We start from the raw sequence: 19,398 nt of genomic DNA, 5'->3' as shown, positions 1-19,398 counted from the left end.
AACAGATTTCAAAAACACCGGCTAGTTTTGATACATTGGGGTAGAAAAAGAAAAGAGGTAAGTAACAACATGCAGGTGTGCTTTACTGCCTGGCTTCAGATGCTACAGGTATAAATATTTACTTCCAAAATATTTCTCAAATCTGTGCCTTTCCTCCATCTCTTCCCTAAGTCTTCTACATTCCCCGTTCCAATAATGGAACTAATTGCCACTTTCTTCTCACCCCTAAAGTAACAGGTAAGAGTGGGGAATTAGCACACAGACTCGGGGCAGAGAGGGCATTTGAAGTGGCCACATTTTGTCCAACGGCACCAACAGCCAGTCTGCAGACAGAAAGGAGAAACAAGCAAGTGCATATGAGGGGCGTGCACAAGGTCTTGGAGAGCACTTGTGCTTGGCCTTGACTGCCCTTTTGTCTGGTTCTAGAGCTTCCTGGGGCTGTCTGCCCTGTCCTCCGGGGCTGGGAAACACCTGTGTCTTCCAGTAACTGCCCCTTCTCTGTCTGAATTAGCACCTGTGCATTTCTGCTGCTTGCAACCAACAGATCTCTGATGAACACATTGAGCTAGTGGAGGAAATGTGATGGGAGTTAAGCAGAAAGCCTCCCCAGAAGTGTTCATGGGTGTGGTAGGAATTTGATTACTCAGCTAAAGCTTGCAAGTGGCCCATAAGTACATGCATAAGAAGCTTTAGAGGCACAAACAGCTTCACTAATTACAGAACTCACTTCATGTGCGTTTTAGTGTTATGTGTTTCTTACAAAAATTCTCTGTGAAAGGGGAGGGAAGTAAATGGCATGCTTGCATGTATGTATACATGCATTTACATATGTATATAACAGCTTGTCCATGATGCTATACAAATGAGGTCTTGAAACCCTAAGGGCCGGGAATCATTGATCTAGAATAGTTACTATAGTAACATTTTGCTTTTATAAATTTTTAATGCAGGGAGCCTTGACCAAGATTAACATTGTTAATGACACTGGAGGAGATATTACCACTTCCTCGAAAATCATAATGAATCATGTTTGACTACATAAGATTTGAAATATTCATAATGATGAACAAATGTCAACAAATGAATCTCTTTGATCAGCTGTGGCTTCATTTTAATCTTTAAATGCCAATATGATTTATTTTATATTTGGTAATTTTTTTTTTTTTTTTGGCCTACACAGTTATTTGGTAGTTAAAGCAAAGGCCTACTTAAATTGGTGTTTCTTAAAGAACTGCCAGTAAAAAGGAAAGAGATACTTGGAGAAATAATAGGTTTAGAATAAATAGATGGAATGTTTACTTTGTTAGACTCCCATGTGATTATTTTGTGCTTCTCTTATTTTGCCTTATCTTTGTTAATACTATAATTAAAAACACATTTGGGTAAACAAAGGCTCCCTTCTTTCCAATTGGCCTGCTTTTTCTGCCTGAAGCATTCATTGTTGGCACAGTAAGATAATCACCACATCATAATTCATCAACCTAGACACCCTTGTGAGACTTGAAAAATTAAGGGATTCTGAGAGGGAGCTGGGAAATGTAGATGCTTAACCCCCAACTACTCAGAGGAAAGCACGGGGGCTCCAGTAATGATGGTAACCATCATTTGGTAGGGTTTTCACTGAGACTTCTTTCCAGAACAAAGCCGTATTTTGTTTTTTGACAAAAAAACTTCAGTCAAAGCAGAATCTTTAAGAGTTCACAATTTTGTAGACTGGTATTTAAAAGACAGTAATTGAAAAAGGCAAAATGTAAATTGTGCGTATATTATGAATAAAGCTTTATAAAATTATATGCATGAAAAAGGATGTTGATAAAGAAATATAAAAAAATAAATTTTTGTTTATTAAAGTGATGAGGCTATGAGTAATTTCAGCTGAAAAAAGAATTCCATCAATGTTACCACAATGTTGTTAGTACAGTAGTGCCCATTAATAAAAGAGATAGATTTAGGCAAGAGTGTACTCACAGGCAAGCTTTTTAAACTTTCTCTGTGTTACTTACAATAGAGATGGCTTATCTCTGAGACCCAGTAGTTTGGGAATTAATATCTTGGTACATTTCTGAGGCAGAATTTTGGAAATGAGTGGCCCACATTCGGGCAATAAGAAGGATAGGGCAGTGTTGAAACAGCTCATGTCCAGAGATTCTCTACCAATGTTCCAAGTTCTCAACTGGCTACAAGAGAGCTTTCTGATTCCAGCAGTTTCCAACAGATTCCAGTAGGTTGGTAATGACTAACTGAATAGTGTTTTACTGAAGATTCTGAGGCTATGTCTGGGCTCAGCAGGAGAATACTGAAATCAATTAGTGATGTTGGCCATGAGCAAGGGAGGAGAGAATGACAGGATGGGAGCGTGTTTTTTCAGGCCTTAGTCTACATTATTTCTATCCATTTGGAACGGGTTGATTTCTGGAACAATCAGGGGCAGGGGAAAAGACCTTTGGTCCCCTTTTCCCCTGCTTGGTACTGAGCAGAGTGAGTTTAATAGACAAGTTTCTATTTCTTAGAGGAGCTTAAACAAACCAGGATATTAAAGTATTTAATCAGCAAATATTAAGCTATGCATATACATTAAGTATGGATTAAACAATGAACAAACAGTGAGGATATACATAAAGTAAACATGCATTTATAGCACAAGTAAATACTTGGATACTCCTTATGGCAGAGGTCAAATCGTGCTGGCCATTCCACTACGGGGGGTGGGGGGGGTTGTTAAAGAATATGCTGGGCTACATCCTACAATATAGCCATCTCCCCTCAACACACAGTGACAATAGGCAGAGGTCCAAAAATCCTGCACTTTCATGTGGAAACTCCCACATCTGAAAGGGCAGGGTAATATGATATGAACAAGACAGGTGCAAGTCAACAGGCCTGGGATCTACCATTTCCTTTGCTCTATGTCCCTTTACCACTAGTGTTCTGTGATTGTAGTAAGTACGTTCTGGGGCTGCCGGACAGCCTTCTTTGAAAAACATACCATCATCATCAATTTGACCGATCCTTACAGGGTCCTTCTACCAGATTCCTGCTTGGCCACAGCTGACAAGAAGGGGGAAGCTAACGAATCTAAGAATTACAAACTCAAACTAGCTGGCACTGGCTGGGCCCTTTCGCAAAGATGGGGCAATCAAGTACAATCAAAAGCCAGAAAAAACTTGTAGAGAGACAAATGGAGCAGATATGCAGAAACAAGCAACACTGAGAGACCAGGAACCCCAGAGAAACAGTGGGTATGCAATTAGTCTTTTTAAAAAGTTTATTTATTTATTTTGAGAGAGAGAAAGAGAGAGAGAGAGAGAGGGGGAGAATCCCAAGTGGGGATTCTGTGCTGACAGCCCAGAGCCCGATGCGGGGCTTGAACCCACGAACAGTAAGATCATGACTTGAGCCAAAACCAAGAGTCAGAAGCTTAACCGACTGAACCACCCAGGTGCCTGTGAAATCAGTTCTTGATGCAAACTGAGGTTCCTGGATCTAGTCCCTCGGGAGAGACAACTGCACTCATTCATCCACCAAGTACTGGCTGACAGTCTCTTGTATTCCAAGCACTATTCTGGGTGCTGGGATACCTTAGTGAACACAAAAGGCACAAAGTCCCTGACATTATAGAGATTTTTCCACTGGAGAAGATGAGACAATAAATAAATCCACAATATAACATCAGAGCATGAATAAGGCTAAGAAGAACCATAAATCTGGGCATGGTGACAGAGTGATATGGTGAGGGAATGATTCCCTGAACAAGTGATATTTGAGCAAAGACCTGAATGAAGTGAGCAAACCACCTGAAAGTGGGAGGGAAGAGCTACCCAGGCAAGGGAAACTGCAGAGATCCTTTGATGGGCTTGTGTTTAGCATGTCAACAGCAGTTAGTTCATACTCCTTTATTCCAAGTCCTGCCCTCCTCCTGGGAGATTCCACTGTGTGGATGGTCTTTCCATCACACTGCATTAGAATTTTCCAGACCTCTGGTTGAATAATATTCACCTCCACTCCACTTTACTTCACTTCAGCAGCTCACTACCCTGAGCCCTACTTGACCTTCTCTGAAATCCTAAGCTCTAATATGCCACTTTGATCTCTGTCTCCTGCCATTAGATCCCCCCTCAACTTTTTCTTACTATGTCCATTTTTCTTCCTGAATACTTCTATCTCCTTGAGTCCTCTTTTTCTTCCCAGTCTACCATGCTGATCCATTTTTGACTTGCATTGGTCTGCAGCCTAGATTCCCTCAAGGCAGTATATGTAGTAGTTAGAGCATGGCCTTAGAAGCCAGATTGTCTGGGTGAAAGTCCCAGCCCTACCATTAACTACGTGGGCCTCAGTTTTCTGGGGACACCATAATAGTAACCTCCATTGCTGTTATAAGTGAGCTAATGCACATTCAGTGCTTAAAAGAGCAACATGCCATAGAGTAAGCATTTCGTATATATTACCATGATTTTGATGTTATTCCTATAGTTAGTCATCTGTTCTTCCTGCAGCAATTTGAACTGCTGTGACTTTAGTTTTCTTTCTGTTGAACCTGCTCTGGAAATCTCAATCTCTGGTTCAGTCTAATCACCTACCACCTCTGCTGTTACTCCTCAGTAGCTGCGGCCACCTGATAAAAAACTACTTGGCCATGTAGGTTGACAGCGCAGTGCTATTAAGTTAGAGCTTCTAGACTTTTCATGGTCTACCACCCAGCTGGAAAATCCCTTTACATGAGTCTGGTAAGTTTTCTCATTCATTTCCCCATTAGCTATTCTAAACCATTATTCTTTTCAACTCCTCAAGATGCTGATCCTTTTACCTTTGCTTGACAGTTCTTACGTGAATGTCTCAAACATAGATAAAAACAGGTATATTCTCACATCCTTCTCTTCAAATTCACAAAAGGCAGCCATCAACCTTTTGTCTTAGACTAGTTATCTACCTGTGTTCTAGATAACTTCTCCGCTCATCCCTTTAGGGACCTATATCCCTCAATTATCTTTTTCCTCCCTCATTCACTTCAGGCCTCAGACACGTTCAGGTCTCTCTTCAATCTCAACAGAACAAAATAACTCCCCTCCCAACTCTGAATCCCCTTCTTTTATCCTAGTTTTCACCCACAGCTACATTTCTTAACATTGCCAAATGTTCCATAGGGCAAAACTGATCTTGACTGAGAACTACTGATTAGAGGATAAAGCAATATAAAATCGTGTCCAGTATGTAATTAAATGCTGTAGAAGTTTTGAAACAAGAAGGCCACAGTGGCCTCCATCTTTTTTATCCATTCACTGCATTTTTGTAGCTACCGTTTTTCAAAACCCAGTTCATTGGCAGAAAGCAAGCATAGCCTGTCTGTATTTCTCTGCCCATTCCTCACTCCTCAGCTTACCGTGGTCTGACTTCTGTCCCCAGTTCCCTGAATCTACTCTGTAATGTCTTTTTTCCTAATCGCCAAATCCAGTGGGCCTTTCTTGCCTTATATTACTTGAATTCTCTGAAACACCTTTATGCTATTGACCATGACCTTGAAGTTCTTATTTTAGTTTCCAAAATGTTACCTTTCTTGGGTTCTCCTTTCACTCCTCATACTGCATCTACACTACTTCCTTGGCTAGCATCCTTCCCCTTTCAATTTTAGTATTCCTCAGGCAGCGTCCCCTCCTTCCTGCCACGCATTCCTCAGTGGTCTCCTATATCGCAGTGACTTCACCAGTCACTGACATGGTGGCTCCTCCTCAGGGCTGCTCTCTGGCCCAGATCCCTCATCAGGCACTTCCTTTCACATTTCAGTGGCAACAGACATTCAGTAAGTCTATTCTTACCTTTCAGCAAATCTTGCTCTTATCTAATTAGCTCTGAGCTCTTTGAAGATATTAATCCTTTTTATGGTCCCTGTAAGTGATCTGAATGTAGCACAGTGCCTAGTGCTGAGTAATTGGTGCTCGATAATTGTCTTCTAAACTAAGGAATAGATGTGCTGGTCCTTTCCCCCCTAGAATTGGCAGTGGACCTGCCTATTCATGTCTAGAATAGAACTTGTTGTTATTCTCAAATTTCCATCCTTCAAGTCTTTTTCTCCCTTAAAGGCATCACTACTTGATTGCTGACCCTTACACCTCAGGAGTCATCCATGATTTTCCCTTTCTCTCATCTTCCATATCCATTCCATAAGCAAGTTCTGTTAGTCCCGCTTCAAGCCACATCCTAAATTTCACTATTTGTCACCATCTCTAGCTCTACTGCCTATCCAAGGAACCATTATTCTTTGCCTACCCAACCACTGCAACTTCTAACTGGGTTTTCTGCTTTTGCTACTGTCCCTTCTCATTTAAGAAGGATCTCGAACACATCCATCAGCATAGCTCACAGCCATCCGTAAAATGTCCTTCTTTACAAAGGCACTGCCTTGGTTGGCCCCTTCCAATCTTTCTCACCCCATCTCCAATTCCAAATCGGATCCTCACCCGAAACTTCCTTAGGCTGCAGTGAGAACCTTTTTGTTGTTTCTCAAATGCACCCAGCTTATTAATTTGGTCCATGTCTTTTACACTGGCTGTTCCTTCTACCTGGAATACTCTCCTCCCAGAACATAGCTGGCTCCTTCCCAATCTTCAAATCTCTGTTCAGATGTCACTTCCTCAGAGAATCATCCCATGAAAATAGCTCCCCACAGCCATTCTCTAATCCCCATCTTGCTTTATTTTCCCCAGAGCACTTAATACTGTCTAAATTTATATTTGTTAACTTAAAAATCAACTTTCTGTAATACTCTATGCTTCATGAAGGAAGGGGTTATTCTTTCTTCCATGTCTACTGTTGCATCTCCAACTGGCTCTTAGTAAACACTCAGCAAGTATTTGTTGGGAAGATGCAATCTCTATGTCCAGAGTCATATCTTTACTAATTGGTAAAGATTATTGGCTCTGTGAAGTAGTATTTCACTGTATAAAGACAATTTTATTAAATGGAAACTAGCAACAACCTCTAAAATCCACACACCTGTGGGTTAGCTACTGACAAGGATTCCCTTCCTGATGAAACTTAAGTTAGGCTCCTCTGGGTCCTCTTTTCAACCAGGCCTTTTTTTTGGCCTTGTCTTTGACTTGTTGAGCCCAGTTTTAGTGAGAATCTTGCTAAATCAGTTTGTTGAGAATCCCCCCACCCTTGAATATACAATCAAACTAGTCATTCCCATACCCTTGATATCTAATCAAGTTCCTGTTAGTAAGTTTTCATTCCATGAATCCCTTACCCTCAATTTGCTCAGTGGTCCTAAATTCCCAGCTGCCCTTACTGTTTTTGGAATTGAGTTCAATTTCTCTCCCCTCTTCCAACTCTTCCTCTCTCTTGAAATAGTCTTGAATAAAGTCTTCTTTGTTTTTAACAAGTGTCTGGTGCAATTTCTTTTTAACACTAAAAAATGAATTATTTAACTGCTGGGCTTGTATAAATCCACCTAAGACATTTTCATTGTTCCCTACCAAACTTTAACATTTCTTTGCAGTGGGAAGGGTCAAAGATAGGCTTTTCTCATCCATGTGACAGATGAATATGGTTTCTCTAGCACACAGGTGAAAATCAGGAAGAATAAAGGCTACATGATTTTTTTAAAAATCACCTTTATAGTAGCTATTACTTATTCATTTTGTCACATTTATTTTCATCTGTTCTTATGGTGACCTTTTAATGAATAGCACAAAAGCAATGCTCAATACAAACTGATACCCCAAATCTCCTAAACAAAAACATGTTCAGTATGTAAAAAAATAGTTCCCCATCTGCCACACAATCCGGATAATGCACATGCAGTCCACTGCCGACTCTGCAGCTGACTTGCAATTATATGATCATACCTGCAACATCAAACTCGATTTCCAGTGTGACCTTGCTCGTGATCGAAGAGTCTCGGAGGAGCTGGTTGGCTTCCTCAAAGGTGCTGTCTTCAGTTGGAATCCCATTAATGGCCATCACTCTGTCTCCAATCTGTAGCACCCCACATCTATATTTAGAACCACATGTTAGAGACTGCAGACAGAGTAATTATCAAGTTGAAGTTGCCAAATCTGTATTGTTTGATCCTTGTGAAATAGCATAGCGATTTGGTCTTGTTTATTCAATGCTGTGGGCATCATATTAGGTCATCTGCAAGATCTTGCGCTCCAGATGTGAGCCAGGCAATGTTGATGTAGCCCAGAGAAGTAACTAATAATTTAGAACTATGGTATTGTCATAATCTGATCTGAACCAATATATAGTAATGACAAATGACAGCAGAGAAATTATTATAATAAAGTTTGAGCTTCAAAGATATTTTCCTTTTTAATTAATACAGCCTCCAGTCCCCAGTGGACAGAAATCTGCTAGATAAAGGCATCCATGCTCATTTTTCTTCTCAAACCTTATCAAGAACATAAAATTTTATTGTCAGGACAGAGAGTTCATTACATCCTGCATTTCCTGCATTGGGCACTGTTCCATAATTTATTAGCTATTCAAAGATAACGGGCACAAGAAATGCACAGTGTCTTACCTCTCGGCTGGGCTGTCAGCTTCAATATAGGAAATCAGAGGTGGAGAAGAGAGCGTCTCCGTGGCAAACACACTACCCTGCAGTTGGATCCCAAATCCTGTGACAGGATCTGCTGTCAGCACAACTTCTGTGGTTTCTGTGTGAACAACCTGCCCAGCCAGGCCCACGGTGCTAGAGGCTAAAGACACTAGAGGAACAAACACAAAAAAGAATGAATTTTAGGTTCGAGCAAACACCAGTGGTATTGGCCTGTCTGACAGAGATTAGGTCTCTGGGAAAAAAAAAAAAAAAAAAGGCAGCTCATTGGTAATGACGGGACATTTTGGTCTTCTACAAAAAAGTTTCGTAAGAACTGAACTACATAAAGGAAGCTCCCTATAGTGGTCATATTTCAGTCACAACACCGGTGTGGCCTCCTCCCCATACTTAGCCCCCACACCAGGGACAGTTGTGGGGGTTGTAGGAAGAAGACTGGGTACCCGTGTTCTGGTCCTGGCTCTACCAGTAGGCAACCAGCTGTGTGTTGGGGGAAGGCATTAATTTCTTTCCTATCTATGAAAAAAAAAAGGGGGGGAGGGTTGAGTTAACAGGTCTAATGTGTTTTCCACTCTATCCATTTGTGCCTAAGCCTTAAGGTTTTTATAAACAATCTGACCTGTAGCCCTGAAGAAAGAGTGTGGCTCCTAGAGTGGTGAGGACATGCCGGTCATCATCCTTCATCTAGCATTGGGTTGGGCTTGATGGAGTCATTTAAACTTCACCTTTCTACTATCCCCAAATTCTGGCTCTTCAGCCTTTGTTCTTTCCCACTGGATCTCTGGCCTACTTTGTCTTCTCTTATTTTATTCGTTCCTCTGATTACTCATCTAAGTCCCCAGGCACCTCTCTCTGTCTTGTTCCCATCCCCAAGCGGGGGCATGAAAAGGCCACTCCACTCCTGGATGCCTTTCTCTCAGCGATGCCCACTGGGACCCGCACCTCCACTGCTTTCTGTGAGCAAGCTCTCTGCAGGGTCCGATGCTGGACTGTCACTTCCTCCAAAAGAGGTCTGGCCTCCTTACTGTAATTGACACCTGCTGACACCATATACCTCAGAACCCCCTACACCCAGAAGCCATTTTCTTTTACTCTCCCTGCAGGGGGCAAGGATAGAGAAAGGTTCAGAACCTTCCTTGCTCTACACATGCAGTGCTTTTTTGCCTTAAACTGGTCCTATTTTAAAGTTCTATATTATGTACTTATTTCCTCTTTGTCTCATCTTAAAACCCATAATGTTTGACTTTTCCTGTTTCCTCCCATTTCCTCACTAACTTCAGACTTGGCTCTTAATTTGTCCTGTTTAATCCATAGCTTTTCCATGTCCTAGTATCTTTGACATCATGTCAATACTTGAACGCACTGGCTTTATACTTCTTTAGGTCTCTCAGTGCTGATTATTAGCAATTCCACCCAACTTCAGCTCTCTATCAGCAGAAATCTGTGCTGGGCCCCACCATCCTTCAAACTGGGGAGTGCTCCGAGATCTTCATATCTGAATCCTCCTTGTTGACCACACAACCTTATTAGCCATCTCCCCTAGTCCTTACGACCTAACTTTCCCTTCTTGATGACTTCTAGCCCCACTCCCTCTCCCGTGTCTTCCAGTCTAGTGGTTTTCAAACTTGTTACCAACAGATTCCCCACAACACCCCTTCCAATTAAAGCATGTAAGGGATGCCTTTGTCTTCCAGATAAAAACAGAACTACTAAAGATACTGAGGTAGGAATGGGAGAGCCTAGAAGAGGCCTCCCCATCTCTCTTGCGGGAATATGGGGAATCCAGTTTGAAAGCTACCATCTTTATCTATTGCCTTTTACTAACATCCTTCCCTCCACACTCCACCCCGGATCCTTAGTGGCCACTCCAATGATGGAGCTGCTGGTAATAGAGATGCTTAAAGCTCATGGCATTTTCTAATGTCTAATATTCAATACTCTTTGATAATGCCACTCCATTCCCCTGTTCTTACTAAGTTGCTAGAGAAAGTCACTGTGAATTTATACAATTCTCTATGGGGCCCTGGAATCTTCTGTTGTGTAATATTTTGACACCTTATTTGATTTCTCACAGGATCTCTCTCAAACATTTCCACCATTATAGGGCTCAAACTTTACTCCTTAATTCATTTCCTACAAGACTGGAAAGATCCAGCCATTTGACAAGAGCTCCTTCAAAACATTCTTTTCAGCCTCGACTTCTCTGTATCATCTATTCTCACTTCCTTATTTTTCCCAGGAGGGTGTATCCTTCCTTCCATTTCAAGGCTACCTCCTCCTTTTGGGTACTATCCGTCTCCACGCCCTGTGATTTTGTGCCATAAATACTTCTCTCTTGCTTTTTCCAACTTTCCTGCTCACTCCTCCAGCTTTCTGACCTCTCCCTATGGGTTCGTACTGATTCTGAGTCTGCTTAAAACTTGGCCTCTGCTTTCACCCTTTCCTGAATTTACTCTGATGACTTCCTGACTGCCAAAATCAATGGCCGCATCTGCCCTAACTACTCTGCAGCAACTGGCTTTGTAACTATTCTTTTCTTTCTGAAATTGCTCTCTTGGTTTCAATGAAGCTTTGTTCTTAGTTTCTGAATTTTTTTTTCAGCCCCTCCCAGTTCCTTTGCTTAGTCTGCATGGCAAATAGACTTGCCCGTGGTTCTCTTCTAAGCCTTCTCTACTCTTTCCCTCATTCACTTCTACTGCTTCTGTAATATGATCTCTGCATGTATCTTCTCAAATCTACCTCTCCAGTTTCTCTCAAGCTCCAGTGATGAATTTCCTGACATGGATATCCCATCCAGAAGAAGGTCTCATTGACTCCTTGAAACTCAACATTTTAAAAATTGAGCTTATCATCCTCTCTTTTGCATTTCCCCCTAATGTTTCTATGAATGGGACCATCATGCTTATAGTCCAACAGGGTTGAAATCTCAAAGTAGCCTTGACACACAACAATCCCATTGTCTCAAATTCAATCAATGTCTAAGTCCTTTCAGGATGATCACTGAAATCTAACTTCTATAAATCCTCTTTTCCCTTCTTATAGTTAATGCTTCTGCCAAGGCATTCATTATTTTTATTTCAAATATTTATTTCAAATATTCAAATATGGATGTTTCTGGTCCTTTCATACCCAACACTTTCTACATATTAACTTGCCAGATTACCTTTCTCTTCATGATGAGGCCCCCAATTTATCTATTCTCTAAAGTAGGGCCTCATCATTGCTAATACAGATCACTATATAGTCTTAGAACCATGTCCTTGCCTCTTGCCTTATGTGAACAGCCTCCCAATTGCTGCCAGAGTGGCTTTTCTAATATGCAAAGGTCATCCCCCAATTTAGAATCTTTCAGTGTCTCCCTATTTTCTATAGGCAAACAACTTCAATGCTAACAGAGCTCGTGGGACCCTTCATAAGTTCCCTTTTCCCCTGCTTATCCAGTCTCCTGCCTATCTGCTGCTTGCATCTCTCACTCCCCTTTGCCCTTTCCCTGGGCTTTCAATGTACCTTTCCCTGCTTTATCCAGGCAGACTTAGGTACTCCCCTTTCTACATCTCCACATTTCTAATACGTGGTCCTACTTCAGCACTTATCAGGCTTTTATTTACCTGCCTCTCTCTCCTCTTGACCCTGAGTTCTTTAAAGATTGGAACTCAGATATTTTCCTTTTTGAAATCTCAATGCCTGGAACATTCAATGAACGCTAAATAAAGGAAGAATGAATCAAGTTTTCTGATATTATCCACATTTTTCTCTTTGGGACCACAATTTCATGTAGGTTCTGCTGAGTTAAGGAACTACAAAGTTGTCTCTCAGGACCCCAATTTTTCCACTATGTAGTTCATCCCAACATTGTAGCTGACATGGCAGAGGAGGGTGAGGTAGCTCATTTGTCGGGGAGAAAGGAAAATCTACTTCTTCTTAAGCATCATCACTGTTCTCACAGCAGGGTTCATATCAATGAGATTAACATAGCCTGCAGTAGGGGCTGGTAAAGGTAGCTTCCAACCCTGAGCTTTTTACAGCTGGTTGCCTACAATTCCAAGATCTGACACATGGACTATCACATATTCATCCAGATCGCACTTCCTAGTGTGCCTTTGTTGATGTCAACTGTACTTTAATTGCTCTTCAGATTATACATTTTGTTACTGATGGCACAGAACCACCAGAAGTAGTTAGTAAGGATCTGGAGTGTTGAGTTTCTTTCCAGTCTGTTCTCATAGCAGGCAGGAATATAATATTAGAACATCATCTATTTGGCAGATTATTTCCATTCTATCTTCTAAGTTATGATTTTTGGACTTCAATTGGAATTCTTCTATAGATTCACATTAATATACACATTTTTCGTTTGAGATCTCAGTTTGGTATATATTTTTGGACCACTTAATTGGAGTTAAAAACCATTTTTGAAACTTTAAGTCAGCTAATTGCTATTTCCACTAAAAGAGGATTGAGAAGAAATGGGTTAATACTAATAGGAAGAACTAGGCTAGATATAGTAAAGATTGGAACCCAGATCTTTTCCTCTTTGAAATCCCAATGCCTGGAATATTCAATGCATGCTAAATAAAGGAAGAACAAATTGAGTTTTGTGACATTATCCACACTTTTCTTTTTGGAACCAACGTTTCATGTAGGTTCTGCTGAGTTAAGGAACTATAAAGTTGTCCCTCAAGACCCCAATTTTTCCACTATGTAGTTCATCTGAAAGAAGAGACTTGCTGCATTCTTGGAACAGTTAGAGAAGGTAGTTGAGAAACTGAGTTCTCTAGAAGGTTTTGAAAATAGAAGTAAGTGCTCACTGTGGACCTCATTAAATTTGTCAGCATTATCTGGAGGCCGGTTGAGGCAATAGAAATTATCAGGACCTTTAATTTAGGATTAAAATTATGTTAAATATTGGTTTTATAATTATATAAATTTACAATGTCTCTAATAAATATAAGATTATATTAAAAATGTCAGATTTTATAATTAACTCTGAAAGTCCTTTGATACACTGAAATGTTCTTTGAAACAGTAAAATTTCATTTGGAATTGTACGTGCTGATTACTCACACATATTTAAGTCTTGCAAATTATTACCAGACACGAAGAAGATAAATTGTAGATTTAAAGATGATGAGCCAGAAGAAAAAAACAACCAATATTACTCAGAGGAGAAAAAGATTATCCTGTGGCCAATCAGTGAAAGAAATTAATGTGGCCAAGCAGTGAAAGAAAATAAAGGTGAATTATTATGAATTATAACCCCGCAGTTTAAAAATTTGTATGATGAATTCTCTCGCCAGTAGCAGAGCACTCCTGGCTCTGACCTGATGTGTACCCATTTCTACCCACAGGAGAGGAAGAGAAGGCCTAAATCACTGACACACTGTGACTACTGCTAACTGGTGTGTGTCACCGTTATGTTCACGATTCACATCTGCTCTGGCCTGTTCCTGTTCACCTTTGGAGGATTCTGTTCACAACCCTTCAGGTTTGCAAGAAACGACCCTGCATTTTTTGTCAATTCTTGTCTTTCGTAGTGTGAGTAAGGGAGGAAAGACAGACACAACTTGTTAGCTTCTAAAGTTTAAAAATCTGCCTTCATAGAAGGCTGTGAGGGTAACTGTCAGACAGGAAAAGCATTTAAAAAGTACAGGGAGCAATGCACTGCAAAGCTTTATTAATATATGGTGTTCATCATTATTTGATCTGGTAACTCAGGACCTCTGTCTCACTCAAGTGTCCCCATTATAGTCGGCCTGGTGGGGGTCTGTGTACCATGTGATCCAGTTGAGGCGCACAGTGTAGGGGTCCAACAGCTCCCTTCTCCAGGTGGGGGTCGACTTGGGGGGTGGAGGCAGCTCTTCAGCTGTCTGCTGGCGGGTCCCCTGCACGCTCACTTACAAACGCTTACCATTAGCCGCCTTTGTCCTCCGTTCTTTTTTCAGTGGTCGGTGGCAGGGACAAAAGTTGTTAGGTTTTCCCATTCTCTTCCTTTCAGCTCTTTTCAGTGCTGGCCTCCCTAGTAATACGTGGCGATTGCAAAAGAGACAAAGACTATTCGGGGAATGGAATCTAACTTCTACACCTGGCAGCAATTCGGGCGGACTGCAAGCAGGCAGAGGCTACTGCGGCTCTGTGTGCAGAAGCAGGAGGCAGAGAGAATGGACCGGGTCCACTGCTCAGTCATGCTGCCATCACAGGGGCTTCTGGACAGAGCCTTAGCCTCTGAGGCAGAAAAAGGGAGAGCCCAGGCTGTGGGGCAGAGGTCGGTAAGGTTCCAGAAGAGCTGACAAGAGGGCTCCCTCTGTGACACGGCTCTGCACTGCTCCCAGGGCTTTGTGACACTCCTCCCAGCCCGGTGCTGGGGACGCTCGTCCCTGTACCTGTGAAACAAACACGGCGCCTTCCTGTTTTAATTCTTGTAACGTGTTGTTACAGACTTCCTGTATCCTCCCCTCTGGTCAATGCTACAGAATCTTTCAATACTTATGAGAAGATTTCATTCTTTTCTGGCATGTCCTTTTGTCCTAGAAACATAGGTGAGACTTCTTTCTGTTTTGTAGGCTCTGGCTTCACCTCATCAGCAATACAACAAAGAGACTTTTTATTGTATTTGTTGTGGCTCTGCCATGATTCATCGTCCATACAAATGGCCTGGTTGCCATAGAAACGTAAGTATTAGAAAGGGGGCAGCAAATGGTGGCAAAGAATACAGACATAAATAAAGTGGTGGAAGTAAACCATTGGATAGTGAGAGCATAATAAAACTTTTATTATCACTTATTTGGGAACACCTTTACATCTAATGTGACCATACCAGAAACAAAGAAAGAAAAGAGAAACAACAAAAAAACAAAAAAACAAACTTATTTGTTTTTGGAAAGCATTCTGACTTTGGAATGCTACCATTGTTTTTATAGGCCTTTTTGGAGTAAGAATCAAAGTTTTGGACCTTGTTGTTCAATTACAATATAAAATGTATGATCCCCTGAGCCACTTTTATAAACATTCTGGTAGGTATATGGTCAGGGGTGCCCAGGTGGCTGATGTCTACAATAAACACAGATAGCTTGACATTTCCTGAGCCAGGTTTCCGTTTCTGTTTCTACTGTGTTGGAGAATAACTTTGATTCAAAAGAGAATTTACAAGTTGGTTATGGGGATCAGTGACGGCATGAGCTCAGCTTTGTTTCCTACTACACAATTCGAGCTATGTAAATATCAACCCGAGATAGCCAGGCATGTCATCACTCATTTGGAGTCACTAATGTCCTTAATCAATGCAGCAAGCCTTACCTACCACAAACACATGTTTCGCCATTGAAGCAGAAGGACAAGCATTAATGAATTCGTTTTAATTGCTCTTTCCTGCCGAGGGTTGTTAGCCTGTTGCTGTCAGTGAGGAACATGGCACCCAAAGGCTTCGTATGTAAAAAATTTCGTGTACAAAAATCTACCACAAGCCCTGAAGGCATTGCATGGAAGACTCAGAACCTATAGATTATGCCCAAGTAATCACTGTGAAAAATGCCTACAGTTGAGAACAGGGTCAACAGATTTTCACACAAGACAATTTAGATTCAAGGCTTATATAATAATAAACAAACTATTCAAATGGCTAACAATTAAATAGTGCTTACCATTTACCAGGTGTTATTCTGGCATATCTATATAGTTATAGTATTTATTTCATTGGGTAATTGTGAAAATTTTATACATATAAAACACACACATAAAATATGTGTATAATATGTATATACATATATGTGTATGTACTAATACCTTTAATTTAATTTAATTAATTAATTTATTTTTAAGTTTATTTATTTTTGAAGGAGAGAGAGACAGAGTGTGAGTGGAGGAGGGGCAGAGAGAGAGGGAGACACAGAATCTGAAGCAGGCTCCAGGCTCTGGGCTGCCAGCACAGAGCCTGAGGAGAGGCTTGAGCCCATGAACTGTGAGATCATGACCTGAGTTGAAGTCGGATGCTTAACCACCTGAGCCACCCAGGTGCCTCAGTACATATAATTTATAAATAATATGCATAATACGTATTTAATAACATATATTCTCCTTATAGTGTAGAGTATATTTCTTGTCCCATATGTCCCTTTTGGTGGTGTGCATATATAGACTCTTTCATATAATCTTCATAATTACCCAATGAAGTAGGTACTATAATTAATCCTATTTTGTAGCTAAGGGAGCTGAGGCATAGAGAACTTAGGTAACTCGCTCAAGGTCCTCCAGCAATGATGCTGGGATGAGAACACAGGCAGCCTGCTTCCCAAGCCTGTGCTTCTAACCACCTCACTCTACTGCCTTCACCTAGCTTCTTCCAAGACTGAATAATTTACTTTAGTGTCAGCTAAGAAACATGTAAGACTCTAGAAGCTGTTTATCCTCATGTTAACTAAACTCAACCTTCCTTCTATTTTCCTGTTTTTAAACTTACTGTCCTGTATGTATACTAAAGATGAAAAAATCATGAATATGCAAAATCATGAATATACCACAGTGGTGGCCCTATCTTTTGCAATGGTTTTCTTTGTAAGGGAACCTTCAGCTTCCTGTAAAATGGAGAGAATGCTTCCCAGGGTAGGTAAGGGCTGGTCTCCTATGCTGATGGTGGCACGGTCGGTCCTCTTGTGAAGATGAATCTCTGGCAAACAAGCTGAAAAGTCAGTAAGTCCAAACATCCCTTCTCATAACGTTCTCTTCACTTCCGGCCTTGAAGTATCTGGGTTTCATTTTATTTAGGTAACTGAAGGGTGTTCCTTATTTTATTTTTATGGCAAGTGCTGGAAGAGACCCCATCTTCTTTGAGTTTATAGGAATCACAATTACAGCCACCAAAGGGGACATACAGGACAAATACTCCCACCTCTCTAGACTATGATTAGATCTGGTTGGAAAGAGAGGTGATTACATTTATAATCATATTAAACAGATGCATGGGATTCTTATATTTATCAGGAGGGATATCATCATTTTCAAAACACTGATTTGGAGTGAGTAAGAAACTGAGAACACATGCCTCATGTCCAAAGTCACCCAGAATATAAGGAAGGAGTCGTGAAGGAAAAAACAAAAATCACCTCTTTGGTTATTGTATCAGATCCAAAGAGCAAGAAAAGAAATTTCAAACAAAAAGTTGTAGGCAAAGGTAGTACAAACTAATTCAGTCTGAAATTGTTCTGTGCAATCAGTATCCTGTAGATATGAGATATCATTTCAGTGATCCTCGGCATAGAGCCGCTAGCGTCTACCTGATCACCTAGGCACCGGAAAACACTCTTCCCACAGACTCTGACCGGCCCACCCATCTTCTCCAGGCCAAGAGACAACGGTTACCGTTTCACTTACGTGAGCTTTTGAAGTCTTTCTTTTTCAGTCTCCTCCTCATCATGGTCCCACGAGGGCTAGTGGAGTAGAGGCTTCGAGGTAAAGTCCCCATGTTCAGGGAACTCAGGCTGTATGCACTCATGGACGTAGGAGAGAAGGATGAAGACACCAAAGCTGCTGTAAGAGAGTGGAGACTTGGCACAGAGCATTCTCAGGCGGGGTGTGAGCCTGCTACCCTTGCCAACCAGTGACAACCCAGAGAGACACACACGACAGCGATGGCTAGGAAGTACCCCAACCGGGCAGAGACCAGGACTCAGAGGCCAGGGAGACAGCGCTGTAGAGTCTCAATGTTACAAGAGCCTGCTGCTGCCTGCGGGGCAGCACGATCCTCATGGGCACAAGGGAACACAGAGGAAGGCTCTATGAATTTTGCTTTAGACACACATGGAAATAAACACTAAACCGCATTTCTGCATAAACAACTCAGTGCATCCAGTACATAGTCTCATCTTTCATAGGTATTTTCTGACATGAATTTCACAGTGGTTCCAAGCACACAAGGATGATCTGAGAACATTGTACCCTATATCTTATTCTGGATTTTTCATTTCCTGACTATACGTAAAGCATTAGGAACATTTACATCCTTCCCTAATGACAAATGCTTTTCCCTAATGACAAATGGGGGTAAAAAAAAAGAGACTCAGAGAGATGTCAGAAATGATAAGCTGCTACTACAAAAAAAAAGCACAGAACACCCACGAAACCAAATATGGTATGAATGAGATGAGGAAGAGGCAGAATATAATTTTAACAAAAGACGAGGAGAAGAAAGTCTGGAACATTACGAGGGCTGTTGGGAGGAGGCGCCTTCAGGACTGGCAGGGCCGGCGCTGGGCAATGGTCAGGGTGGGACGCATTGGGGTACTGGTGGGTGTGAAGGCTGCAGTGGTTGGTGGCCCAGGAATCCCACGCAAGTTGCCTGTCGCTCCTCTGAATTTTCACTGCCCACATGAGGTGATGATGAGAAATAAGAAGAACAAACAAACAAACAACCAAAAAAAAAAAAAAAGGAAAAAGTAACTGAATTGTACAAATAAAAAGTATAACAAAAAAATGAAAGCTGCTTGCGAAAAAAAAAAAAATCTACAGGCTTTGCCCTTTCTCAGTGGTCAGCAGAACAGATGATTAACATCATGGATGGAAGCTTTCATCTTCCCAAGAATAATGCACGTCTTTCCCCAGCCCATTTTTTCTTCTTTTAAAATGACTATTGAATCAATTTCTAATCTCCCCCTGTGCTTCACAGCGCAGATTAAAAACATTTTTTTTTTAAACTTAAAAGTCAACCCCATAAAGATCTATGGCACACGATCAGTAATTAAAGATTTGCACATCTAGGTTAGTTAGGGGCATTTGTTTTGAGAAAAAGAATAGAAGGAATCATAAATCATGCTGGCTCAGGATTCAAGTGCTTTACCAGTCGCATATCACAATTT

General features: G+C 41.2%; 1 protein-coding gene across 1 annotated transcript in view; it reads right to left on the bottom strand.

The window, feature by feature from the left end:
* The window catches only part of GRIP1 (glutamate receptor interacting protein 1), a 225,720-nt gene that overhangs the window by 78,678 nt on the left and 127,644 nt on the right, over positions 1-19,398 (bottom strand). Inside the window, exons 9-12 of the mRNA XM_077775268.1 lie at positions 18,748-18,903; positions 17,918-18,073; positions 8,519-8,705; positions 7,842-7,987 (exon numbers count right to left, since the gene is read on the bottom strand). Coding sequence (XP_077631394.1) covers positions 7,842-7,987; positions 8,519-8,705; positions 17,918-18,073; positions 18,748-18,903 — 645 coding nt within the window. The remainder of the gene's footprint in view (positions 1-7,841; positions 7,988-8,518; positions 8,706-17,917; positions 18,074-18,747; positions 18,904-19,398) is intronic.

Source organism: Crocuta crocuta, unplaced genomic scaffold (genome assembly GCF_008692635.1).
Source record: "Crocuta crocuta isolate KB4526 unplaced genomic scaffold, BGI_CrCroc_1.0 scaffold97, whole genome shotgun sequence".
Taxonomy (NCBI): domain Eukaryota; kingdom Metazoa; phylum Chordata; class Mammalia; order Carnivora; family Hyaenidae; genus Crocuta; species Crocuta crocuta.
This window is presented reverse-complemented; position numbering and strand designations above follow the sequence as displayed.